The following is a 26,483-nucleotide window of genomic DNA, read 5'->3' as shown; positions in this document are numbered from 1 at the left end:
GTGTATTATCTATTGTTCTCAAATTTGGCTGAACACTAGAATCCCCTGAGGAGCTCTTGTTTCACCTCTGGAGATTCTCATTTAATTGGTCTCGGGCATACTTTGAGCACTGGGATTTTTTAAAAGTTCCCAGTGATTACAATATGCAGCAAAGACACATACCACCAGATGCTAACCACCACCCTGCAGAGTGTCAAAGCACCACTTACTGATGACAAAACCAGCTTAAGAGGGACTGAGACTCATCCAACATCGCCCAGGCCCGGAAGTGCCCTTGCCGGGGTTGGAGACCAGAGCTCCCGAGTTGCTGGGGTGCTGGGGGAGGAGAGCCTCACCTTACAGCAGGAGTGCTGGCAGCAGAGGGCGGGCAGGTCGCGGTCGGGCGCCAGGGGGCTGACACACACGGGGCAGTGGTCGGGGCGTGCGGGGGCGGCCTGGGCCTGCGGCACGCGCAGCCCGGCCGCCAGCAGCAGCGGCTCAGGGTCATCGCTGTAGCTCTGCAGCAGCTGCTCGGCGCCCCAGTGGGAATGAGCCAGGAGGTGCTGTGCCACGTCGGGCTCCAGGTTCAACGTCTCCTGCACCTGCCGCACCGTCTGCTCCATCAACCCTTCCACCTCCCGGGGGCTCATGGTGCGGCCCGCGGGCAGCTGGAGGGAAGCCAGGGCAGCCACGGCTTCTGGGCTTGAGAGAGACAGGGGTCAGTGGTGAGTCTCACTGCCCTGCTTATCCAACCCGCTGGCTGGAGCCCACCCTGGCCCCCCGGTCCCCACTTGTGCATCTTCGTCCACACTTGCTGAACCAGCCTGAGGATCACCACCCACCGTCAGAGCACAGCCTCCACAGAGCGTCTGCAGTATGTGGGGTGGGGCTGGCAGTCAGTGACTGAAGCACTACTGGAATCTAGTGGGCAGGGGTCACGGTGCTGACTGACCTGCAGTGGATGGGACGATCACACTCAGATCCCTCCCCAAATTCTCCCAGCGTGTCCAGTGAGAGAAAGTCCACAGCCTCATTCCTCAACGTGTGGGCTGTGGACCAGCAGCCTAAGTGTCACGGGGAGCTCCAGTGAATTTGAAAATGTGTGCGAGTGGAAGTTTGAGAAAGATGACTCTAGAAAACTCGCATTTACACAGTCTGAACAGCCGGCATAAAAGCAGAACAACTCCTGGTGAACTGGAACTGAGGTAAAGAGCTTTAGGGTGCCAGCTAGCTAGCGGAGTCCTATGGCAAATTCCTCTGGAGAACAGACTTCCTGAAAACTATTCATAGAATTTGTATATTTCACTAAGCAGAGTGCATAGTTAGTACTCGATATGTGTCTGCCTAGTATTTCAATTCTGCTTAGAACGAAAGACATCCAGAAAGGAGTTTATGAGTCTTGGACTCCTACCTAAGGAGTCTGGGGACAGCAAGGCCCCTGCGTGGGACGGAAGCAAAGGGGGTGATGACGCTGGGAGTGGGGATGAGGACTAATATCTCTCATCAGGGACAGCGAAAATGGCACTAGACAAAGAAAGAAATGACATGTTTTTGTTCTGGCAGCCTGGCTTTGGCACTATGACCCCTCCCATGTCACTGCAGTGCCATTCGTCCTGGGGGGCCCTGCAGCAGGGGGCACGGGGCTACCTTATCTTGGAGGTCTCAGAGGTCTGGCTGCCAAAGAAGGGGATCTCTGCCTGGCCCCGGCAGGGCCCTGAGGGCTCTGGGGTGGCGTACGTGAGGATCTGGGGCCAGTCATCCCGCCGTTCCACATAGCCCTGGCCCAGGAGGTGAAGAATGCAAGAGAGGACATCCGTGCTGGTACAGGCCACACCCCCGGCAATGGCACGACCCAGGCTTCCAGGGGGATTTGGACCCTTGTGCCAGGCCTCCAGAACCTGGATGGGAGGTGAGGAAACAGGTGGGCTGCGGTTACCCAGAGCAGCCAGCCTCCAGCTTTGCCACTTACTGCCTGACTGTGGATCAGTTACTAACTCATGCCTCATTTTTCTTATCTGTTAAATGGGGATAATAATAATAGTAGTAATACCAACACCACCAATCTCATTGTATTTCTGTGTAGATTAAATGACTTAATCATGGAAACTCTTTAGAATAGAGCCTGGCACACGGTCAGCACTCATGTCTGGTCTCCACCTTCTAACTTCCCATCAGGAATAGAAAAACCAGATGGGAATGTCACCCACCTTCCCCGTGATGCCCTCTGCCCCCCACTCCACCCCCAAGCATGACTCCCTCCCCTTCCCCCAACCATCAGGGTCCCCTGTGCCTACCAGACACACCAGCTGGTCAATGTGGAGGCCCTTCTCCCCATGGGCTTTGAGAATACGGACAAGAAGACAGCTCAGGAGGTTCCTCTTCTGTTCCAGGGTCCGGCCTTCATCCTTCTCCACGTTCAGGTATGTCTGGGGAGGCAGCAGCCACAGGGCCTCCCCACGGGGCTGGAGCCCAGGCTCCCGGAGACGCAGCACACCTGGAACCCGCTCCCAGTCAGTGCCCAAAGAGGGGAAGGGACAGACGAGTGAGGGCAAAGGGGGCTCCATTCTCATCCCCTGTATCTCCCCCACCCGGAGAGCCCACCCCTGGGAGCAGGGGCTCAGCCCAGTCCCACCACCTCGGACCTACCCCTAGGTGGGAAGTCCTGGCCCTCCTGCAGGGTCAAAGGGCCGCTGTCTGAGGTGAGGGGCAGGAGGGCCTGGAGCAGCAGCTCGGGGCTGAGGCCAGAATTCTTCAGCAAAGCCTCTACTGACACCTCCTGGGCCGGAGAAACAGGGCCAGTCAGGAGCAGACGGTCAAGGCAAAGGAAAAGGAGGAGGGAAAGAAGGTGGGCCAGAGTTGAGGAAAACAGTGACAGACGAAGCGAAGGAGAGAGAGGCCGAGGAGCTGAGGCACCTCTGTCTGGTTGAAATGCAGCAGCAGCCACATCTGCACGGTGGACACGTGCAGCGTCTGGTCCGCGAACTGCAGCTCCGCCCGGCCCAGCCACGTCCACTGCAGTCGCCGGTGTGGCCCCACGTCCAAGGCTGGATGGTTCTGACCTGGGAGAGTGTCGAGGGAAGAAGTGGAGACAACAGGGCAAATGAGGGGTCAGGGCTGAGGCGAGCGTGCAGCATTCGCCAGGCTCCGCTAGTCTCTGTGGGGAGCAGGGCCCAGCACTCACACACACATGCCTCATCCAGCGTCCCGAGCACAGCCCCTCGGTGTCTGCCACAGGGGTCTTGGAGCCCACCCTGTGCCCAGCCCTGTGCCCGGTGAGCTCCACAGCAGAAACAGCAGAGAGGAGAGCTGGGCTTTGCTCCCAGGGAACTTGACAGTTTTAGAGATCTGCTAGGCTGAGTCTCTGCCACCCGCTGTGAGCCTGGGGTGTTTGCTCAGACTAGAAAGCAAGGATGCTGTCACGAGGAGAAGGTACCAAAAGGAACCAGACTGGGAGGTGCTCTCTGGCCCAAGATGGGACAATGTGAATGTCAAAAAAAAAAAAACACACACACCTGTGATGGACTGAAAAACGTGAAATGTTTTAAAAGCCATGAATTCATGATATCTTTTATTTTTCAAAGACCTCATGGGTATCTTTGGATGAAGCTAGAGAACCAATACATTATTTTGAAAAGTGGTTAAAAAAGAGGGAGAAGAAAAGAGAATCAAGCCTTTCCTGTATAAATGGACCTTCCAGGCAACCAAAAAGCTGATGAGAGAAAGGTTCTCTCTACAGACAGAGCCTTCTGGCTAACACATGGAGAGAGGATGAGAGTAGAATGTCACTAGCTCCTAACCCTAATGGTAATGAGAATGAATGTCTAGCGAACAGCTGATGGGAAATTCTATATAATGTATAGATTGGACAGACGATGCTGAAATCCACTTTAACATCACACAGGAAGACATGTACTGAAGGAAGTACATGATACCACTTATGACATGTCCTTGCCTGAGAAAATCAACCCAGAATCTAAATAAGCTCCTACATCTGAACACCTAAATATCGGTCTTTAGGAAAGGAGGCGACAGAGGACCATGCTAGAGGACACTCGGTAGACATAAGCCAGCCTGTGGACAGCTCTGGACAACCAGCCAGCCCTCCACAAACAACCGCAAGAGGGGAGGGAAACTGAGGCAGGGATCATACACTGAGGGAGACGGGAGATAGAACTCACCAAACGCAAAAGGGGGCTTCATTCGGATCCTCAATAGGCCAAAAAACCCACAAAAAACTCTAAAAAGCTCAAGATAATTAGGGAAATATGAATACTGACTGTATATCTGATAATAGTAGGAACTACTACTAATTTCTGTAAGTTTGATAATTATAGAATCCTGGCTTTTAAAAGGAATCTTTATCTGAGGGGTGGGGAAAATGGGTGGGATACATACAGATGAAGCAAAATTGGCCATGAACTGATATATGGTGATACACTGAAGTTTATTCTGTCTGCTTTTTGGTATGTCAAAATTTCTCACAATAAAAAGATTTTCTAAATGAAGATGAAAATAAGCCATTCTAAAATAAAAACTGATCAAAGTTTTCTAGCAATATTTCATCAATTAAGAAACTTCTAAATAATGGACTTTAGGAGGAAAACTGAATTCACAAAGAAGGATCAAGGTACAAAAGGAACGGTGACCAAAGCAACTAGTATGATGGTGAATCCAAACTGAATAAAACAATAACAATAATCACCAGCTGGGAGAGAAACAAAGGTACAAGATGGGGATCAGACTGGAATTAACATTTTCTATGGTCCTTCCATTTTTCAGGGAGATGGGAGGTGACATTAACAAGTTAAACTTACATTAAAAATATAAGAGCAATCAACTATAGAAACAGAATGCATAACTTCCAAACTGATAGAGACAAAAAGGAATTTTTTAAAAATCCAAAATAATAGAATGCACAAAAACCCAGGGCAGAATCACATCTGTTAGTGTTCTACTGAACTTTCTTGCTTTAACTGTATGTTTTACATACTCCTGTATATAGTAAATAACTAAAACTTAAAATTATAAGAAAAGTAAACCAAAAATAAAAGTCAAATGTTATTACTTATAATAACTAGACAAAAATTGATAATTCAAAAAGAGACATTAGAAAACAGGTTCTAGATATTAATATTTTAAATAAAGACATGTCTAAAATATAAAAAGAAGTCAAAATTAAAAGTACAATAAGGAAATTCCCTGGAGGTCCAGTGGTTAGGACTCACTGATTTCACTGCCAGGGCCCAGTTCAATCCCTGGTTGGGGAACTAAGACCCTGCAAGCTGCAAGGGTGGCTAAAAAAAATCGTAAAATGCTACTAGGGGAATTCTGATGACAGTAGAATACTGGCAGGCTTTAAAGTATACTGCCAACAGATTGCTTATTAATAGTAGCAGGGGAAAAAATATTAACTGTACAGTGGAAAAATCAAACTGCCTCTTGACCAGGCTATCAAAATTAACATTACTAACAAGGAGCGGGTGGTAATCCTGTGCTTCCATGTATACTATCCTGGGAAGATATAACATCACTTAGTACTCTGGCCAGGAATGTGCAACGTGAATCCAGAAATACATAAGCTTAAAAGGAGGAATTAGGGAATTTTAAAGGATTATATCTCCTTTAAAATTGTGTCAGTATCACAAAAGACAAAGAAAGCCTGTGGAACTGCTCCAGATTAAAGGAGACTAGAGACACAACAACTAAACCAACAGGTGCTCCTGAACCGGATCCTCTCCAGGACTGAAAAAAAAAAAAAAAGACATTATGGAGTAATTGACAAAACTGGAATATGGAAACTAGATTAAAAGTATTATATGAATGTTAAATATTTGAAAGTAATAAATGGAGTGCTGGTTTCATAAAAGAACATTTTACTCTTAGGAAATGTATATTATTTAGGGGCAAAGAGCCAACATATACGCGATGGTTCATGAAAAAAGTATACATACATATACATTTATAGACGTGTATATGTACACAAAGAGCAAATTTAAAAAGCAAATGGAACAAAATGTTAACAACAGGTAAACTTGGACGAAGCATTTATGAAGACTTCCCTGATGGTCCAGTGACTGAGAATCTGCCTGTCAATGCAGAGGACACGGGTTCAATCCCTGGTCTGGGAAGATTCCATATGCCGTGGGGCAAACAAGCCATAACTACTGAGCCCACGCGTGGCAAGTACTGAAGCCCTCATGCCTAGAGCCTTTGCTTCACGATGAGAAGAGCCACCACAATGAACAGCCTGCATGCCGGAACTGGAGAGCAGGCCCTACTCACTGCAACTAGAGGAAGCCTGTGCACGGCAACACAGGTCCAGGGCAGCCTAACATACACACACTGAAAAAGAAAACAGTTTCCGAGTGCTCTTTATACTATTCTCACAATTTTTTTCTGTATTATTTCCAAATTAAACAATTTTCAAGTAAAAGGACAACTGAATCTTATACTTAAAATGGCTAAAATGCCAAAGTATGCTAGTCATATTTTACCACAATAAGAGAGACCTCAAATAATGATCAAGCCAAAAGAAAACAGTAAAAGGACAGAAATAGACATACTAGAAAGATACCAATCAAAGAAAGCTGGTACACCATTAATACCAGATAAAAACAGACCTTAAGAGAAAAAACTTCACTAGAAAGAAAGATGGTCATTTCATTACAATAAGGCTTAACTGACCATGAAGATTCTAAATCTACAGAGTCCTCTATGTGGTAGCCACTCACCACATGTGGCTATTTAACATTAAACGCTAAAGTACATAAAATTAAATACTGAGTTCCTCAGTCACACTAGTCCCATTTCAAGTGCTCAATAGACATGAATGGCTGTCATTTTTGACAGCACAGAAAAGAACTTTTCCATCATTGCGGAAAGTTCTATTATTATTGCTATATAAAGTTCTATCTATTATTATCTACTGTTAAATGATTTTAACCTTGTATCTGATAACATAATCAAAAAATATATAAAGTAAAACTGACGTGACTGGAAGTTTAAAACTTCACTATTGTAATGGTAAATTTTAGCATACTTCTCTAGGTAATAAATCAAGCAAACAAAAATAAGTAAGGATAGAGATTTGTACAACACAATTAACAAGGTCAATTTAGAGGAATAAATAGAATCCTATATCCAACGGTTGAAGAGTACACATTCTTCTTCATCACACACAGAACACTTATAAAATCTGATCACTTACTAGGCCATGAAATAAGACTCACTCAATGCAAAGATTCAGAATCACAGAAATCACCTTCTTTGGCCACAGGGAATGAAGGTTAAAATCTAAAGCAAAAGATGACTAAGCAAAAAAAAAAACCAAGTTTGGAAACTTAAAAATATATAATATACTTCCAGAAAACTAATAAATCAAAGAAACAAAATAGAAATTAGAAAACTCTTAGAACTAAACAATTAGCAAGTACTACAGGATAAAAACTTATGTGACGTCCCAAATATCCATAATTCATGCAGTGGAACGTGAATCAGCAACGCAAAAGAACAAAGTTAATGATGCAACTGGCAACCTGAAAAACTCCCACTGACACTACGTCCCGTGAGAGAAATCAGACGCTGCAGGATACATGCTCTGTGATTCCATCTGTATGATGTTTAAATTAGAGGCAGAAACCTACGATGAAAAGGGAGAATAGTAACTTCTCCTGGAAGAAGATACGGACTAGAAAGGGGACATGAAGGAGGAAGCCTTCTGTTGTGCTGGCAACGTTCTATGTCTTGATCAGGCAGGGGGGCTGCTTACAGGAGGGCATACGGATATAAATTTCATTAAGCTATAATTAAGATTTGTGTACTTTGTTGAATACTACCTCTACCTCAATTAAAAAAAAAAAAACTCTTCAAAACAGAACAAAAACCAAGAACTTACTGAATGCAGCTAAAGCAATGTTGATAGGAAATGAACAGCCTTATATACTTTCATTTGAAAACCAGAAGTCTGAAAAGACTAAAAATGAAATAAGCATGCAACTTAAAGTTAAAAAAGGAAAAACAGAGCAAGTTCATATAAAGGTGAAGAAAATCAGAAAGAAATTAATGAAGATCTAACCCACACTTCTCCACCCTTCCTTCCCTAGCGATGCTTCTATCCAGAGACCACTTTGCTTCCTATCTATACATTCCTGTCCAAAGAGCCTCTCTCCTCCTCCTCTCTGAGATGCCACCCCAACTCTCACCCCAATCTCCAACTGCCTGTCCCTATCTCCTCACTCTGGTTGTAGAAACTGGAGAAGCGGTCAAGGGCATCACAGAATTCTGTGGGAAGGCACTTTCTGGGATGGTACAGGTAGCAGAGAGGGGAGACCGGCCAGCAGCGTGGTGACAGGACCAGTACAGAGACTGTTGGACTTGGATCTTCGATAAAGAGCTCCTTCTCGGCCTCCTCTTCCTCCTGAGAGACAGAAGGATTCCAAGGGCTCTTGGGCTCCCTTCTTTGGTCCAGACTCTCCTGCTCGCCTATTCTCCCACTCTTTCCCTTGCTCTTACCTCCTCTTCTTCCAGGCCCTGTTCCTCCTCGTCCTCCTGCTCCAAGAACAGCTTGTCCAGCTGCTGGAGCTGGTACACGTGGAACTGGCGCTGCAGCTCCTCCGAGGTGCTCAGGCTCCGCAACATCTGCTGGGGGAGGCGGTTGGGGAAACAAAGGCCGATCTGCTCCAGCACGGCCCCCTCCAGCCAGCTCGAGCCCAAGCTCAGGAGACGGTCCGCCATGTAGTGCCTGCAGCGTGCACAGCCCAGGCCGAGCCTCAATGTGGGCGCTCGGCAGGGCCTCCCGCTCCAGAACACAGGTCCCCCTGTTGCAGCCTGCCTCATCCTCCCCCTCCCCAGGGCCACGGCCATCTCTGCATCTTAACCTCACCTCCCCACTGCACCTCCCTTGCCTTCCCTCTAAGACGCAGGTCTCCCCCACCCTCAGACTCTAGGCCTCGCACACCCTGCCTCTCCAGATCCGCACTCACTGGTAGAAGTGCTCAAAAGTCGTGGCGAGCTCCAGGCCAGAGAGGACCATGATGGGCTCCAGGTGCCACTGGAGCCGCCCCAGCACTTCCACTCCAGGGGTTCCACCCATCAGGCCACTCTGGATCTGCTGGTCAATGTGCCGGGCGAACTGCTCACTCATCTGGGGGCAAAGGAAAGGGCGGGAGCAAACCATAAAGAGGGAGCAGAGTTTCGGGGGTGGTGGGAGGAAGCAGATGAAAGGGCAGAGCAGAAGGAGCCCGGGAGGCCGCTGGGCCCTGCACTCACGTGGGCAGTGGTGAGAAAAGACTGCTGCAGCAAGGCGCCAGAGAAGCCGCTGCGCAGGGCCAGTGTGAAGGCCGCCCGGGGCCCGAAGAGCTCCAAGCCTGCCCTCTGCAAGCGCTCGTAGAGTTTACAGTAGCGGGGCACGAAGTCCGGGGCCCTCCAGGCCGCAGCCAGGAACGTGCTGACCTGAGGAGATGGGAAATCGCAGCCCAGGGGCCGCCCAGCAGCCTCGGCCCTGCCCCGACGTCAGCCCCGCTGCCTACCTGCTCCTGCACCACACTCAGCCAGCACTGCGTTATGTTCCTCAGGCTGCTGCTGGGAAGGACGGGGGAAGGCCCAGGGCTCCGGTCCCGAGCCTTACTGCTCTTGCTGGCTGCGGACACAGAGGGCAAAGGAACAGGCTCATCTCAGCCGCTGGGTGAGTCCCAGCGTCCGGGGAACTCAGCCCTGTGAAGGCCCATGGCAAAGCAGAAAGGAAGAATAAAACCCAGGAGAGGAACCAGACAGCGCCGCCGCCGGCTTCTTCATTCAGCCGGCCGCGGCTGGGACTCACGTGGCCGGGTGGATGGCTCAGGAGAAGGTCCGGGAGGAGGCTCCACGTGTACCAGCAAGTGGCAGAGGCGACGCACACGGGAGGCAAAGGACGCGGCTCGACCACGGGGGTTCCGAGAGCTCTCCCTCTGCTCCAAGTACTGATCCAGCAGCCACCCCAGGGAGCTCACCCCTTCCGCGTCTACAAGAAGACAGGTCAGGCCTCCATGGGGGACGGAGTGGAGAACCCGGAAAGCAGAGGGGAGAGGCGACTGCACGGAAAGGATCTGGGGGCGGCAGGGCCCTAGTCCTCCCCTCACCAAGGTCTGCTTCCGCTGGAGTCTGGGGACGTGGGGACAGGGTCGGGGTGGGGAGGATTTAAACACCAGAGTCCCAGGGAGCAGTCCCTGGGGCAGGGAGGGGAGGACACTGAGGTGACAGGCCTTCGGGGACAGAAACCAAGAGAGCCAAGAGCACTGACTCAGGTCAGCCCTGGGGATGATTACAAGGAGCAGGTTAGTGGGGCCGCGGTGGAGGCGGTTACCCGGGCAGGTGATGTTCTGCACCAGGGGGCTGACCAGGGCCTCCCAGCAGGTCTTGCCCAGCGCCTGGGCAGCCTCTTCATCAGGGAGGAAGCGATCTGCAAAATTCTGCTCGTGACGCAAAACCCTGTTCAGTCTGGGACAAAGAATGTCTGGTCAAGGATTAAAGACGTCCCCAGGCCTCCACCCACCTGCACTCAACTCTCAATCGCCCGCCCAGATGAGCTGGTCCTTCACCCTGCCCCCCACCACACACTTCTGGTCTCTGCTCGGCTCCCTCCTCCGGCTGCTGCTTGATCCTTCAAACGCCGCTCCCCTCCTGCCCCCACTAACCGTATCTCCTTGGCTGCACCCTGCCCACCTACCTGGGACAGAGCTGGAGGAGGCGCTTGCGGTCCTCCGCAATGTCCCGGCTCCAGGCTTGGGCCCGAATGGTGTAGAAGAGACACGTACGGCGACACAGCTGCTCTCGGAACAGCGGCCAGAAAGTGGGCTTGGGGCCGAGGACCTCCACACCCCGGACCCGGGTGTCAATGCCGCCCTGCAAGGGGCACAGTTCTCACCCCCTCGGCTCCCTGGAGGCACTCCCGCCTCTCTGGAACTCAGCAGGCTCCTGGGCCACACAGGGCAAGCAGACAGAGGAGGACCCTTGATCTAAGCCTGGCCCCCGAACACTGGAGAACCAGCCGCTAGGGAGATCCTTTGCTTCCTCCTGGACCCTGTGCCCCCCAGTCCCCCACCCCACCTGCTGGCAACGCTTTATGCGGATCTGGATGATGGGCCAGACGCGGCTCAGGTTCTCCAGGAGGACCACCCGGCTGGCGGAGGGCATCACATTCACCTGGCGGGGCGGGGAGAAGAGGTAGAGACAGGAGTAGAGCTGGAAGACTGTTGACAGCAGCCGAGTTTGTGACGGTGTGCGCCCCTCACCTCTCCCATCCCACGCCTGTGGATCTATGCACCTCCACAGCCCTGATTCCACTCTCCAAGCTTACAAAGCAGTGCCCGCCCGGGAGGAAGGGATGTGGGAGCCCCACAGGCACTGGGTCCACCCGATACGGCCCCCGGGACCAACAGAAGGACGGAGAGTAAGGGGGAGCCCGGGCACGGGGTCCCCACCGTATTGAGCTCTGTGTTGATGCAGCTGGCGCTGTCACCCCCAAACACCACCACCCGGGCTGGCATGTAACTCGAGTCCTCACTGGCCACCAGAAGAGTCAGCTGCCTGGGAGAGGAGAAAGGACTCAGTCAGAACCAAGGGCCCTGATCTTGGTGCAAAACGACCTCTGCCCACCACATCCTCTTCAGAATCCTGTCCTCTGCTTAAGCGTTGGTCTTCCCCAGGCTCCCTGCTCTTCCCGTAACCTTCCCCCAAAGCGATTTCACTTAAACCCATGGTTTCAGCTGAAAGTTAACACCTGAAGGACTCCAAATTCACGTCTCTACCCTAGACCGCTCTCCTGAGCTTGCATGCCGCGCATCCGACAGGTCCATGCCGTGCCCACAGGCACCTCCAGGTCCATGTGCCCACATGGATCGGTCATCTGTCCACAGAAACCTGCTCCTCTTCCCACTTCTCTCTTGGGGAAGAATGGGCACCCATCCAGCTGTCCAGCTAGGACACGTGACGCCTCCCTCGTGGTTTCCCTCACCCAGCCAGCGGCAGGTACTGCAGACCACCTCTCAAGCTCCCCTCTTCCACCGCCTCCTCACCATCTATGCCTGTTCCCGCCGCCTCACTGAACGATCAGCACTCAGTAAACCTTCCAACTCTGTCCTGGCCTGCCAGCCAAATTCACATAACTGCCAGAGCTCTCTAAATAAAAAAACCTACTTCTGTCTTTTCCCCTCTTAAAATCCTTCAGTGGCTCCTCAAATTTCAGAATAAAACTCAACTGATTCTGCCTCCTTTTCCAGCTTCCTCTCGTGCCACTTCACTACACAGACCCTTCATCCCAGCCAAGCACAATTACTTCAAGTTACCCCCAGTACATCATTGCTTCTTGCTTTCATCCTGCACAGATGCTGTCCCTGTATCTGCTGGCCTCTCTCTACCCCGTCAATTTCTACCACAAACTTAACCCATTCAGCCCCTCTGTCTGCAGCCTCCTCTGAGATCTCAGTTGGCATCAGGATCCAGTGCACCTGTCAACTATCACTTTTTTCTTACTCTCTCTTGCTGATTTTCCAGCCTGGCTCCCCAGTAAGACTGTCGGATCCCTGCAGACAGGCCCCTTATCTCACTGTTGGTGGGGCTCCAGGCCCTTGCAGGGTACCTGGCACACAGTACACAACAAACCGATGCCCACACGGGGAGTAGGTGAGCTGCTGCTGTACCTCCATCAAAGCACAGGGTGGTGACGTGTGTCTGGTGGAGGGAGCAGGCTCGGGGAGAGAGGGGAGGTCTACCCTGTGCTCAGGGAGAAAAATGGGTGTGAGGTCCCTCAGGCACAGGGCGTCTAAGTCGGGGTTGTGCGTGTGTAGTTAATTCTTTGAGGATGTATACTGGGGCGTATCAGAACATTCGTGTGCGTGGACACGGGTGTGCTCACACCTCACAAGAACACCGCGGTGCATGTGGAGGGTGATGAAGTGGGAGCCGGTGCTGCCGTTGGACTCCCAGTAGGTCTTGGGGTTGCGGTCCGTCAGCTTGCTGGCCCGGTGCGGGTTGGACGACACCTCCAACTTCTCCCAGCATTTGTCCTCCTTCACCTCCACGCTGGAGCCTGTGGGCCCACGGAAAGCCTGGTTAGTTGAGAGAGAAGACAGGAAGGGGACGAGGGAGCAGGAAGGGAGGGGAGGCAGAGGCTGGGGTGGCCGCAGGAGGAAGCAGATGGGGGGCACGAACCCTGGCAGAGATGCCTGAGGAACACGTCGAAGAAGGGGATGTTGATGGGGCGGTAGGTTCGTCTGTGGTCTTCAATCTGGCCCAGCACCATCTGCAGCCGGGACATGGAGAGAAAGGGTGTGGGGAGAGAAAGGGTCCCTGCAGCAGGGACACGGAGACACACGTGGAGAAAGAGTCAAGAGGCGACAGAGCGCTCAGCCCCTTTCTCCAGAATCCTGGCAGAACAGAACCACGTGGGGTAAGGGCCGGGGAACAAGGGCCTAGATCCGCCACCACTTGTGCCGAAGAGGGACACCGTGAGGCCCCTTCCCCCGCCCCCCACCTCCCTCAGCCTGGACCCGCGTGCTGCTCACCTGAATGCAGCCCGCCAGGATGCTGGAGGTGAGGTTACTGTAGAGCTGGGCGTGCTTCTCACATTCTGTCACCAGGTCTCGCAGCTCACAGGCCAGCAGCAGCTGAGCCGAGTGCTTCTCCAAGACCTTGGTGAGGGCGTCTTTGGCTCCCAGGCAGCAGAGCACCACTGCGTAGTCCTTGTGTGTGGAGGCCAGGCGATACAGGAAGCACAGCAGCTCCTGAACGATCTGGCCCAGAGATGCCAAGATTAACACAGGGATGCAAAGGGCAGGCTGAGGGGTGGCCTTAGATGTGGGGGTGCAGTGGGTGAGATTTTGGAGAACTTGAGAACAGACTACCAAAGATAGGCTGGCACAGAATGCTGGGGAGAGGACCCGGAGGTGAGGGGCAGAGCTTGGGCACAGCTCCCCAGGCTTCCTCCTGCCAGGACCAGCCTATCTTGGGCACCAGCTGGCAATGGCCAGCTGGTGCCTGAGCCTTGCCCCACAGGGCACACCCCCCATCCCCAAAGGCGGAGAGCAGGGACTGCATGGACTGTGGAATGTGGGCTTCTCCCAAACCCAGAATCTAAAATTCAGGCACAGGGAGAAGGCCTCGGTTCTGGGGACCGTCAGATGACACTGGCCTCCTTCCTCCACTCCCTCCCAGTGTCCCAGCCCGTCCAGGCTGGCTGTGCCATGGCCCCCCAGGGCCTCACCAGGCAGCTGGTGCCCCCGGGCTGCCTTGCCCTGCCCACCCTGGCCAGGGCTCGGGTACCTCAGAGTCACTGCCAGGGCCATTCAGACAGTTGAGGCAGGGCTCCAAGACCTCGTGCCAGGGGAGGACCATGGCCTCAGTGTGATCCAGCAGCTGGGTCATGACCCTGGAGAGGGGTGGCAACAAGTGAAGCCCCTGCAGTCGGCCAGCTGCCCTTGCCCCCGACACACAGGTGCCCACCCCCCCCCCCCAGCCTCTCACCTCAGCGCCGTCAGCAGCAGGGTTTTATTGGGCCCGGGGGCGTCCAGAGTCCACAGGAACAGGAGGAAGGGCTGGCTCTCCTGCTGGAGGCGCTTGAGGAGGGGCCTCACGGCACCCCCCGGGCCACCCTCTCGGCATAGCACGCGCTCCAAGTCCAGGAGGAGTTCTGCAGACGGGCCCCCCACCAGGGATCGGATCAGCAGCTCAGGGGACCCCTCCTGGCCCTGGGCGCTGGGGGTCTCCGGCGCTGCTGCCCAGACACATGGAGGGAAAAAAATGGTTATGAAGGAGAGTCACACGAGCTGGTCAGACTGAGATGCACAGATGCAGAAAACCACCCCCGAACTGCCCCCCGCCCCGTTGTGAGGACATCTACTGTTTCTACTCGACAGTGGCAGACTTCTTTTTCTGGCCCCAAATATGTAAGTTTGTTGTTGTTCAATCACTAAGTCACGTCATACTCTTTGCGACCCCATGGACTGCAGTCTGCCAGGCTTCCCTGTCCTTCACCAACGCCCAGAGTTTGCTCAAACTCATGTCCATTGAGTTGGTGAACTAAATATATATCTGGCTATATCCAAAAAAAAAAAAAAAACTGGTATGGCAAACGCTATCAAGTTAAATAGCACAGTTTTAATTCATACGGTCCCACTACTCTCTACATGTGAGCTGTGCTACTATACAAGCCAACAAATACTAGCTATTATAGTCAGGTCCCCTATACTACCGAGCTCGGTGGCTTCAGAAGTACAGACTAAAAGACACAGGGCCTATTTCGATTTGCCCCCATACGTCTAGGTTTCACTTGTGCATTGAATACAGAGCCTTTCTGCACTATGGTATCGATATTTCACATTCTAAGTCACAAACTTCTGTACCACAAGTTACAATTCCTCTACAGAAAGCCTCTCTAGAAGTCATTTCAACCGACCCTGCAGTGACCAGGAAGAGTGGACTGCACTCAGCTCAGACAGATGGCAGCCCTTTCATGTTTATACAGAGAAGACCAATCTCCCTGCACCTATCCTAAACGTCCCCTCTACTCCTGGTCAGGAAGTCCTACTTGAGACCGAACTTGAGCACGAAAGCCCTCATTCATTTCCTGAAGGGTCATCACGTCTTTCTACCAAGGAACTAGGACGTAAGCCTGGACCCTGCCGGCCGCGGGTGGGGACCAGCTGCTCAGCACACCCACTACCTCCACGACGGTACCTGAGCGCTCGGGGCTGCCCGGCGGCTTCGAGTAGCGATTGAGAAGCATCGTGAGGATGGTCCGGGTGGTAGGCATGGGTTCTGTCCCCGGTGCTATGCCCGAATGTCTAAACAAGGTGTCTCTCAGCTCGCGGGTGATGATCTGGTCTCCCAGCGTGTGGTGATTGCACAAAAGCAGGTTGAGCAGGAGGAGGCCGTTTCTCACCGCTGAGGAGCACCTGGGAGGAGGGAGGTGTTCCCGGAAGAAATTGAAAGAGAATGAATGTGATGGAAGCAGGGAGGTGGCACAGAGGGAGGAGCCCTGAAGCTGGGGACAGAGGGGTTCCAGGGGTCCCTCTGAGGCCAGACACCTGGCCTCTTGACCTCAGGTCACTCCTCCCAACCCCAGGAAAGGACAGGGGTCTCTGATCTCTGGAACCTCGCTACCCTCAACCACTTAGCCTCTCTTCTAGCCACCCCAAGCAGGACATTTCATCCAGAGATGACAGTGGGAAGGGAGCTTCTGCGAAGCACAAGAGCCCGGGGCAGGGGAGCGGCAGGGCGTGGGGCTTAACAGGAGTCTGGCATTCGGGAAGGGAGGTCCTGACCCCTCTGTGTTCAGCATCAGGATCACAGCAGCAGGGAGAGCGAGGAGCAGGCTCTCGGAGTCCGGGCGGGTGGCTGAGTCAATGCTGGCGAAGATCTCCCTGGTCATCTGGGCGTCAAACAAAGGATGGATGGAATCTTGGCTGGTGACAGATGTGGAGATCTCTGAGGAGCTGGCAATGGCCAGCATCTTCAGCGCCTGTGTAGGGGGTATGGAGACAGAGTCAGGAGTGGGCACGGCCTCCGTGCAGAACAGGAGAGAGAGCCGGGCTGCATTCCAGACCTCAAACTCTGGGGCAACTGAGCTGTTTGCAAACAGAAATGAAAGAGGCAGTGATGGGACATCAAAGGCTTAAAAAAAAAAAGGAAGAAAAGAAAAGAAAGCCAACCAGAAAACCCAAGGTTCCGGGGTAACATGAGCCTGCAGCTTCTCTCTGCCAGGACCGAGACTCGATGAGTGCAGGGGTGGGTGGCCACCCGTGTGCAGCGTCCCCTCCGGACGGAGCCCTTTCACAGCCTCAACGTATATTCAAGACTTTGCTTGAAGCCGTCTTCCATCTCACTTAGCCGCTCCTCCCTTTGAAAAACCTCTCCCTCGAGTTCTGTAACTTCTTGTCCGCCCGGTCGTCCTACCTCTCTGGAGTTCCTCTAATGCCTGATCCCAACCACGGAAGCTCTGAGTCGCCCTTCTCCTCAAACTCTGCACCCCACTCCACCCCACGCAACCTGGGCCTCTGCCCTGCTGCTGCTACCACGTGGATGCCAACACTCCCACCCCCGTCCCCGGGCCACCAAAGCCAGTATCCAGCCTGCCTGGATGAGGCTACTTAGGTTGCCTCACAGGCAGAGTGAGGCTGGAATTACAGGAAAAAATACTTGGAATGTGCAGACATGTTGGCTGGTTCTCAGAGAAACTGAAATTAGGATGAACACTAAACCATCGGAGTGGAGAAGGTCTTGGCTGGTGAAAGGGCTGACTCTGGAGAGGAAACCTCGTCGGGATGGAGGAAAGAACTTACTCCTCAGGATGATCCCCTGGTAAGGGCTGGACCCATCAAGCAAATGCCACCTCACAATGAGGTTTTCTCCCTTTGGCTACATTACCCTCCCCAATCCAAGCTGAATTCTGGACACCTTAAGTTATAAACAAAATGATACAATTCTGTTATAGGGCAAGAGTTTGAGTTTAGAAGCATTTGGTCATGCACTTTAAAAGGATCAGGAAATTCTTTGAACAGACTGGCCTGGCCTGGACTAGGAATGCTTGGCTGCTCTGGGGAGAAGCAGCAGCAGGCTGACCCCGTAAAGAAAGGGCCTGTCGGCCTCCCCCAGGCAAAGACCGCCTCAACAGCACCCGCGCTCCAGTTCACGGGACTGCTGGCATCCACGCTCAGAACTGCTCTAGACAAGGCCTGCCTGTCCCCTCAGGGAGCCTCAGGTTAAACGGAGCACACACTGCCCGGACCTCCCCACCAGCCTGACCCTCTGTCTGCAGCACTCAGGAAGCTGACTCTTCTTCCCCGAACGAGGGCCTCCTCTCCCCACTCCCTGGACCTGGGGTTGGCAAGGCTGCAATGCAATGTTGGCTTGGCTTTACCCACATCTGGTGAGGAGGTATCTTCTGTGTTCTGAGACCACTCAGATAAAATGGCTAAAAATTACTCTGTCACATCTAAAACTTTTGCCTTTAATCAGACACTAGGTTGTTAATAAAAAGCCCTGGAAAAGTCAACATACCTAAAAATCCAAACTGGCTTTCTCTGTACACTTCTTCCTCTTTCAGAGTTCCCCATTCCATCCACCCCTGCTGACCACTTTTAAACCTGGGAATCATTCTCAGAAACACCTTTCTCCCTGCTTCCACAGAGGCATTTTGTCTCCTGGACTCCCCAGCTGGATCTCCTCCATCCCAATGTCTCCTCCTTGTCTGAATGACCACAGAACCTCCTCAAGACCAGCAGAGCCCACCCCTGAGCTGCCCACCCTGGCCATCACTCTACCGCCGGGCCCGGGCCACTCACTGCCAGCCCCGCCTGCTGCACCAGGACAGAGGTCTTGTATTCTTGCATGCAGACCAGCACGGCGTAGATGCCGCCTTCCCTGGCGAAGAGCGGGCGCCACTCGTGCTTGGTCATGAGCAGGTAAAGAAGCCGCAGAGCCAGCACCACCACCATCTTCTCTCCCACCTGGTTGGTCAGCAGCTCCACCAGCGTCTTCACCAGCTTCTCCCTAAGACAGGAGAGACGTTGGGGTTTCCCATCCCAAGAGTCTCACCTAAGTGCCCGTCCAAGCCTGTCCACGAAGATCCAGTCCATCCCCCGACCCCTCCCTCCTGCTGCCCGCTCCTCTGCAGTCTGTCTGTCTCAGGCTCTCCTCATCGAGCAGGCAATATAGCAAAACGGTGATGAGCTCTGGCTCATCTTTTCAAATGAGTCTATAAATTCACCACAATGTTAAATCAAAATGCCCAAAAGGTTTTTTTTTTTTTTTTTTAAAGGGCAGGGCTTCCCTGGTGGCTCAGTGGTAAAGAATCCACCTGCCAACAGCAGGAGACACGGGTTCGATCCGTGATCTGGGAAGATCCCACAGATCATGGAGCAACTAAGCCTGTGAGTCACAACTACTGAACCCCATGTTCCCTGCTGAAGCCCATGCAGCCCAAAACTTGTGCTCCACAAAGAGAAGCCACTGCAATGAGAATCCCATGCACAAGTGGGGAGGAGCACCTGCTGGCCACAGACAAAAGTCTGCACAGCAACTAAGACGCAGCACAGCCAAAATGAATAAATAAAATGCCCTTACCAAGAGAAAACTGTTTCAACTGGTCTACAAAAGATCTTTAAAAAAAAAAAATGCAAGCCGACAAGTGCATAAGAATATGGTAGCCTGCAGGATACTCTTGCCCTCAGCCTCATGCTGACAAAGACTTTGTACTGAAATATTTTTGTTTCTATTATGAATAATCTATGTCATTATTGTTGCACACCAGATGATGCATCCTGATGTAAAATATAACTAAAATCAAGAGGGGGAAAAAAAAACGACAGATTTAGGCACAGAAAGAGAAAATAAAATAGGCAAGAATAGTCAAGGACTGGTTGGAAAGAAATAACTGTAGACTTGCCTACTACTTACCAAAATAAAAACTTATAATAATTAAGACTCTGGAAATACGGGGTAGCCAAACAGATGAACAGATTAGAAGAGCGATAAGGGCAGCATCTCAGACAGGAAGGACTGCAAGGACCATGCAAAACGTGAGGAGAGACATGTGGCTATCCATCTGCAAAAAGGAAGGCTGGAGCTCTGCTTCACTCCACTTGCAAAAATAGACTGCACACAGATTTTAAAATATATGTGAAAAGTAAAGTCACAGATATTTTTAGGAAGTATAGGAAATATTTTTACAGTCCCAGAATGGAATAGACCCTCTTCAAACCTAGGAACCATTAAAAAAATGTCAAGAAAGATAGCTGCATGAAAATCTAAAAGTTCAACATAATAAAAGATACTAGCCACCAATTTAAGACCCTGAGCACTTAAGCTACAGAAAGGGTCAGGTGAAAACACAGATCTGAAGGGAAGGAAGCAGTGCCTGCAGAATTCCTGGGTTACAGTGAGCATCTCAAGAGGGAAAAAGCTGGACTAACATTTTTCTCCCCTGGGCAGAGATGGTGAAGTTGGTCTGGGAACTAGGAAGGAATGGAGGACAAAAAGACAAATCCTGAGAAATAATGCAAATAAAAGCACTGAAAAGGTTCTGTGTTTACTCCTGCCTTTTGTGTTGGACAACAGGGTTTGTTCTGGGGTTTCAAGGCCTGGAGGTGCAGGGATCCTGGGGCCCACAGAGCCATAACCCCACCAAGTTCCGACGGGGACCAGCGGCCAGAGCACTAATGGGCCCTCCCCGCATAGAGCTGCTTTCTGTCTTCTCTCATGGGCCTTACGATGACTACAATGTGAACCAAACGTATTTTAAATATATATCCCCCTCTCTGGAGCCCTGATTTACTGTAAACAAGTTAATATACAGAGGTGATGCACACGAATAAACAAAGAAATATGTAAGGATGTTTACTAAAATGTCAACAGTGACTATCTCTGCATAGAGGCTTTTCAGATGATCATTATTCTCATAACTTTCATTTCCTTATAGGGATCATATATATTATTTTATATTCAGAAAATAAAGTAAATATGATTATAGAAGAGACAATATTTGGAACAGCAATAATGAATTAATATCCAGAATGTCTTCAAATCAATAAAAAAAAGACAAAGACCCAATAAGAAAATGGGCAAAGGATAAGAATATTTATAGCAGAATACAAGAAGCGCATGCAAATATGCCTAACTTCTCAAGAAATTAAAGACAAAAAGATACCAATCACTTTAAAATTTTGGCAATCTGATAGATTTTTGAAAATGATAATAGCCAGTGCTGGCAGGTGTGAAGAAAAATAGATCCCTTAGAACACTGTAAGTGAGAGAACAGACTTGTAGTTGCCAAACGGGGGAGGAGGGTGGGAGAGGGATGGACAGGGAGTTTGGGAGTAGCAGCTGCGAGCTATTATATATAGGATGGATAAACAACAAAGTCCTACTGTATAGCACAGGGAACCATATTCATATCCTCTAATAAAAGATAATGGGAAAGAATATGAAAAAGAATATACAAACGAGTCACTATGCTGTAGACAGAAATTCACATAACATTGTAAATCAACTATATGCTTCAAGACAGTAAAATTTTACAAAGTAAGGCTACATGTGATTTTGGGTATAATCACATTGCAGAGTCCAGGGCGGCAGTGAGAACGAGGCAAGAGCACGCGGACGGACATACTGTATGCAGACACACTGCGTGTAGGCAGAAAGCTGCAGAAACAGAGTGTGATCACATACACGAAAACTCAAATGCAGAAAACGCACCAACAAATACAAGCCTCTAGAAGGTCTGAAGGATACGTGCTTGGGTGTGTGACAACAGAAGCAAAATGGGACTTTGACTTTTCATTCTCTGGATCTTTTAAAATAAGAACGCAATGGTGTACTATTTGTAACTAAGAAGTATTTTCTAAAAATTTTAGAGGACTTCCCTGGTGGTCCAGCAGTTAAGATTTTGCCTTGCAATGCAGGGGACGTGGGTTTGATCCCTGGTCAGAGAACTAAGATCCCACATGCCAAGGGGCTTTAAGCCTGCAAACCACAACTACTGAGCCTGTGTACCACAACCAAAGAGTCCATGCACCGCACATGATGCGTGATGCAACGAAGACCCTGCGTGACACAACTAAGAGCTGATGTGGCCAAATGAATTCATTAATTATTTTTTAATTTAATAGGAAGAAAGTAGAGAGGGAGAAAAAAAAGTACTCAAAAGCCAAAAGGACCTTGATTTGAATCCTGATTCTATTATCTGTCATACTGGGCGAGTTACTTAAATTCTCTAAGCCTCAGTCCCTGACCCACACAGTGGATAAGAATAGCATCAGGTTTGCCTCTGGAGATGGGAGGATTTAAAGAGAGAATGCTCGTAAAGCTTTAAGCACAAGGGCCTGGCACAGAACAAGCGCTCCAAGAACATTAACCATCACAGAGTCCCCTTCCTGCTCAGTTACGCCTCAAGCTGGCCCTTCTTTCCCCCAGCCTTTCTAACTCTTATCTCCTAGCTCCTTCCCTCCCTACCACTATCCTCCCCCAACTGACAGCTTAATCCGTAACCTCCACTTCCCTCCCCAGGGTTCTAACCTCAGGAATCTGTCAGGATGGACCAGAGGGTGGTCTCGCTCCGTGACCTCCTCCACGGCCTGGGAGAGAGCGCAGAGTGCTGAGAGCTGCAGACTGGTGTCCAAGCTGGAGATCTGCACAGTGGCCACGACCGCTGCCACGTACTGGTCCAGGGAGCTGCGTGGCCCAGGGCCCCGCAAGGCTCTAATCATTTCTGAAAGTCGTGAGGGAAAGGCGGTGGCTTAAAAAAAATAAAACTGCAGCATCTTCACCTTGGAACTCTCTAACGGTCAAGCCCAATTATCCTACTGACGTTTAAACACCCTATTCACTACTGTAGCTTGCACCCAGAATGTTCCCAACTCTGTGTGAGGGATTTAATAATCAGGCAATGAAGATGACGTTATTCTAGAAGACAGACCCTCCTTTTCCAGGGACGCTGAAGGAAGGCAGCAGTGACAGGCTGTACGTAATCAACGTCCAAGGAAGGAAAATGGATGCACGCTCCCAGTGCACTTTCTCACGCAGAAGTGATCTCACTCCACGGCACGCCCTCCCCGCTGACGACCCACTTCTCTGGGGGGCACCCAGGACTTGCTCCCACCTCTCTGCCCTCCCCTCCCAGCACCTGACTCACCACCGGCTGCCTCCTTCATCCCAGCAGGGAGAGCCATCCCCTCAGTCACCAGAAGCTGGTTGAACAGCTGCGAATCGCTCTGTGCCATGGGCAGCTCGGTTTTTCCCTTGACTGGCTCTGCCTCTGCCTTGAGGGGCTCAGCCTTCACGTTGGGGGACTCGGTCTCCTCCTCTGAGAAGGTGGCCTCTGACTTCGACTCCTCTTCAGGATCTGGGGTACTAGAGTGATTTTGTGAAGACGACGAGCCACTCAGAGCGTCGGGCTGCAGCCCGTACTTGGTGTAGATCTGGGAGTTGAGCAGGTCGCTGAGGGTGCTGCCCTCAAACCGATTCCTGAGAACCTGCAGCAGACTCTCTGCCATGGCCACGGGCACAGAGATTTCACCCACGGCCTTCTCACCTAGGCTCTGCCAACAGAAAGGCATGTACTTCAGGAAGGAGCAGACACCAAGGGCCTGGGGACAGTAACAGGAGGTGGGCCACCTCCCACTGGGGCCTTACATACTTCCTGCCTCCTAGACCCTCCCAGCCTCTGCCTTATCCCCAGGGAAGGATTCCTTGGCTCTCTAACTTCTAAGCTCTCTAACCTCACTCCACCCTCCCCTAGGCAGTCCCCCAGGCTGAACTACCTTCAGTTCAGTTCAGTCGCTCAGTCGAGTCCGACTCTTTGCAACCCCATGAATCGCAACACGCCAGGCCTCCCTGTCCAGCACCAACTCCCGGAGTTCACTCAGACTCGTGTCCATCGAGTCAGTGATGCCATCCAGCCATCTCATCCTCTGTCGTCCCCTTCTCCTCCTGCCCTCAATCCCTCCCAGCATCAGAGTCTTTTCCAATGAGTCAACTCTTCACATGAGGTGGCGAAACTACTGGAGCTTCAGCTTTAGCATCATTCCTTCCAAAGAAATTCCAGGGCTGATCTCCTTCAGAATGGACTGGTTGGATCTCCTTGCAGTCCAAGGGACTCTCAAGAGTCTTCTCCAACACCACAGTTCAAAAGCATCAATTCTTCGGCGCTCAGCCTTCTTCACAGTCCAACTCTCACATCCATACATGACCACAGGAAAAACCATAGCCTTGACTAGACGGACCTTTGTTGGCAAAGTAATGTCTCTGCTTTTCAATATTGTATCTAGGTTGGTCATAACTTTTCTTCCAAGGAGTAAGCGTCTTTTAATTTCATGGCTGCAGACACCATCTGCAGTGATTTTGGAGCCCAAAAAAATAAAGTCTGACACTGTTTCCACTGTTTCCCCATCTATTTGCCATGAAGTGATGGGACCAGATGCCATGATCTTCGTTTTCTGAATATTGAGCTTTAAGCCAACTTTCTCACTCTCCTCTTTCACCTTCATCAAGAGGCTTTTTAGTTCCTCTTCACTTTCTGCCATAAGGGTGATGTCATCTGCATATCTGAGGTTATTGATATTTCTCCTGGCAACCTTGATTCCAGCTTGTGCTTCTTCCAGCCCAGCATTTCTCATGATGTACTCTGCATATAAGTTAAATAAGGAGGGTGACAATATACAGCCTTGACATACTCCTTTTCCTAGTTGGAACCAGTCTGTTGTTCCATGTCCAGTTCTAACTGTTGCTTCCTGACCTGCATATAGGTTTCTCAAGAGGCAGGTCAGGTGGTCTGGTAGTCCCATCTCTTTCAGAATTTTCCACAGTTGATTGTGATACACATAGTCTAAGGCTTTGGCATAGTCAATAACGCAGAAATAGATGTTTTTCTGGAACTCTCTTGCTTTTTTGATGATCCAGCGGATGTTGGCAATTTGGTCTCTGGTTCCTCTGCCTTTTCTAAAACCAGCTTGAACATCTGGAAGTTTACGGTTCACGTATTGCTGAAGCCTGGCTTGGAGAATTTTGAGCATTACTTTACTAGCGTGTGAGATGAGTGCAATTGTGCAGTAGTTTGAGCATTCTTTGGCATTGCCTTTCTTTGGGATTGGAATGAAAACTGACCCTTTCCAGTCCTGTGGCCACTGCTGAGTTTTCCAAATCTGCTGGCATATTGAGTGTAGCACTTTCACAGCATCATCTTTCAGGATTTGAAATAGCTCAACTGGAATTCCATCACCTCCACTAGCTTTGTTCGTAGTGATGTTTCCTAAGGCCCACTTGACTTCACATTCCAGGATGTCTGGCTCTAGGTCAGTGATCACACCATCGTGATTATCTGGGTCGTGAAGATCTTTTTTGTACAGTTCTTCTGTGTATTCTTGCCACCTTTTCTTGATATCTTCTGCTTCTGTTAGGTCCATACCATTTCTGTCCTTTATTGAGCCCATCTTTGCATGAAATGTCCCCTTGGTATCTCTAATTTTCTTGAAGAGATCTCTAGTCTTTCCCATTCTGTTGTTTTCCTCTATTTCTTTGCATTGATCGCTGAGGAAGGCTTTCTTATCTCTTCTTGCTATTCTTTGGAACTCTGTATTCAGATGCTTATATCTTTCATTTTCTCCTTTGCTTTTCGCTTCTCTTCTTTTCATAGCTATTTGTAAGGCCTCCCCAGACAGCCATTTTGCTTTTTTGCATTTCTTTTCCATGGGGATGGTCTTGATCCCTGTCTCCTGTACAATGTCACGAACCTCATTCCATAGTTCATCAGGCACTCCATCTATCAGATCTAATCCCTTAAATCTATTTCTCACTTCCACTGTATAATCATAAGGAATTTGATTTAGGTCATACCTGAATGGTCTAATGGTTTTCCCTACTTTCTTCAATTTAAGTCTGAATTTGGCAATAAGGAGTTCATGATCTGAGCCACAGTCAGCTCCTGGTCTTGTTTTTGTTGACTGTATAGAGCATCTCCATTTTTGGCTGCAAAGAATATAATCAATCTGATTTCGGTGTTGACCACGTGGTGATGTCCATGTGTAGAGTCTTCTCTTGTGTTGTTGGAAGAGGGTGTTTGCTATGACCAGTGCATTTTCTTGGCAAAACTCTATTAGTCTTTGCCCTGCTTCATTCCATACTCCAAGGCCAAATTTGCCTGTTACTCCAGGAACTACCTTAGAGAATCCCAACTCTAACCCCACCACAAACCCCCCAGGCATCTCTCGTCTGTAATACCTCATCCAGGTTCTCTCGAAGACTCTGGTAAATTGACTGCTGCTCACATATGTCCAACTTCCTGATGAAGAAGAGCAGCTCCCACCACTCAGCCTGGGTCAGGTAGCCCAGTTTCTCATTCTTCTGAGGCTCGGGCTGGAGGTATGGCAAAGAGTAGAGCCCGTCCACGGGCTTCCAGTCCCAGGAGGGGAGTGCTGGGGAGACAGGCACAGGGGGCCTCAGCCTCCACTGGGGGACTGAATGGGTTTCTGAACGTTTGGGGCAGCTCCTGGTCCTGAGAGGGCTGCATGCCGCCTACTCCTCCTCTGTTCAGACCCCGTGTTCTCGTCCCCTCCCTGGCTCACCTGTGCCCGGCACAGCAGCCCCCGCCCCCTCCTCCGCAGCCGCTGAAGCCGTGTCCTCAGCAGTCTCCTCAGGACCCAGGATCTCCAGCATGTGCCAGTGCACCCAGTATGTGCGGCTCGTCGACTGCCAGAAGACCTGGTGCGGAGGAAGGGAGGCAGAAGATGAGAGAGGGCTCAGCCCTGAGAACCCCACGCTGGGCAAGCTGGAGAGGACGGCCGGATCCAGACTTGGGGCGTGGAGCCCTTGGGGGGCACACAGGGCTAGGCCTGGGAAACCTCTAGCACACAAGGCTCCCTTCCCCGACCAAGGCATGCCGCACTTCTCCTCTCCTCCTAACCCGGAAGGCCTCTGCTCCCATGCTCCCTCCGAGCCCACTCCACTGCTGCGGGTGGGGATATCTGGATATCTCAGTTCTG

At 50.9% G+C, this 26,483-nt stretch overlaps 1 protein-coding gene across 6 annotated transcripts in view; it reads right to left on the bottom strand.

Moving 5' to 3' along the window:
• CUL9 (cullin 9) overlaps positions 1–26,483 on the bottom strand; it is a 37,609-nt gene that overhangs the window by 6,900 nt on the left and 4,226 nt on the right. For 4 of the 6 annotated variants that reach the window (XR_009732821.1, XM_061398201.1, XM_061398204.1 and 1 more), the window contains exons 5-31: positions 26,067–26,202; positions 25,723–25,916; positions 22,640–23,045; positions 22,024–22,216; positions 18,294–18,501; positions 16,275–16,471; positions 15,688–15,905; positions 14,476–14,725; positions 14,275–14,380; positions 13,518–13,745; positions 13,165–13,255; positions 12,871–13,042; positions 11,436–11,541; positions 11,062–11,157; positions 10,682–10,857; positions 10,319–10,452; positions 9,797–9,976; positions 9,507–9,616; positions 9,247–9,429; positions 8,961–9,121; positions 8,491–8,719; positions 8,215–8,395; positions 2,893–3,038; positions 2,626–2,755; positions 2,274–2,473; positions 1,627–1,877; positions 336–681 (exon numbers count right to left, since the gene is read on the bottom strand). Coding sequence is in view for 5 of the 6 variants with exons in the window: in XM_061398201.1 (XP_061254185.1) it covers positions 336–681; positions 1,627–1,877; positions 2,274–2,473; positions 2,626–2,755; positions 2,893–3,038; positions 8,215–8,395; positions 8,491–8,719; positions 8,961–9,121; positions 9,247–9,429; positions 9,507–9,616; positions 9,797–9,976; positions 10,319–10,452; positions 10,682–10,857; positions 11,062–11,157; positions 11,436–11,541; positions 12,871–13,042; positions 13,165–13,255; positions 13,518–13,745; positions 14,275–14,380; positions 14,476–14,725; positions 15,688–15,905; positions 16,275–16,471; positions 18,294–18,501; positions 22,024–22,216; positions 22,640–23,045; positions 25,723–25,916; positions 26,067–26,202 (5,028 nt within the window). In the remaining variant the exon portion in view is untranslated. The remainder of the gene's footprint in view (positions 1–335; positions 682–1,626; positions 1,878–2,273; positions 2,474–2,625; positions 2,756–2,892; positions 3,039–8,214; positions 8,396–8,490; positions 8,720–8,960; positions 9,122–9,246; positions 9,430–9,506; positions 9,617–9,796; positions 9,977–10,318; positions 10,453–10,681; positions 10,858–11,061; positions 11,158–11,435; positions 11,542–12,870; positions 13,043–13,164; positions 13,256–13,517; positions 13,746–14,274; positions 14,381–14,475; positions 14,726–15,687; positions 15,906–16,274; positions 16,472–18,293; positions 18,502–22,023; positions 22,217–22,639; positions 23,046–25,722; positions 25,917–26,066; positions 26,203–26,483) is intronic. The other 2 variants (XM_061398202.1, XM_061398203.1) reach the window with 2 other exon arrangements.

This window comes from Bos javanicus, chromosome 23, assembly GCF_032452875.1.
Source record: "Bos javanicus breed banteng chromosome 23, ARS-OSU_banteng_1.0, whole genome shotgun sequence".
In the NCBI taxonomy this organism is placed as follows: Eukaryota; Metazoa; Chordata; class Mammalia; order Artiodactyla; family Bovidae; genus Bos; species Bos javanicus.
This window is presented reverse-complemented; position numbering and strand designations above follow the sequence as displayed.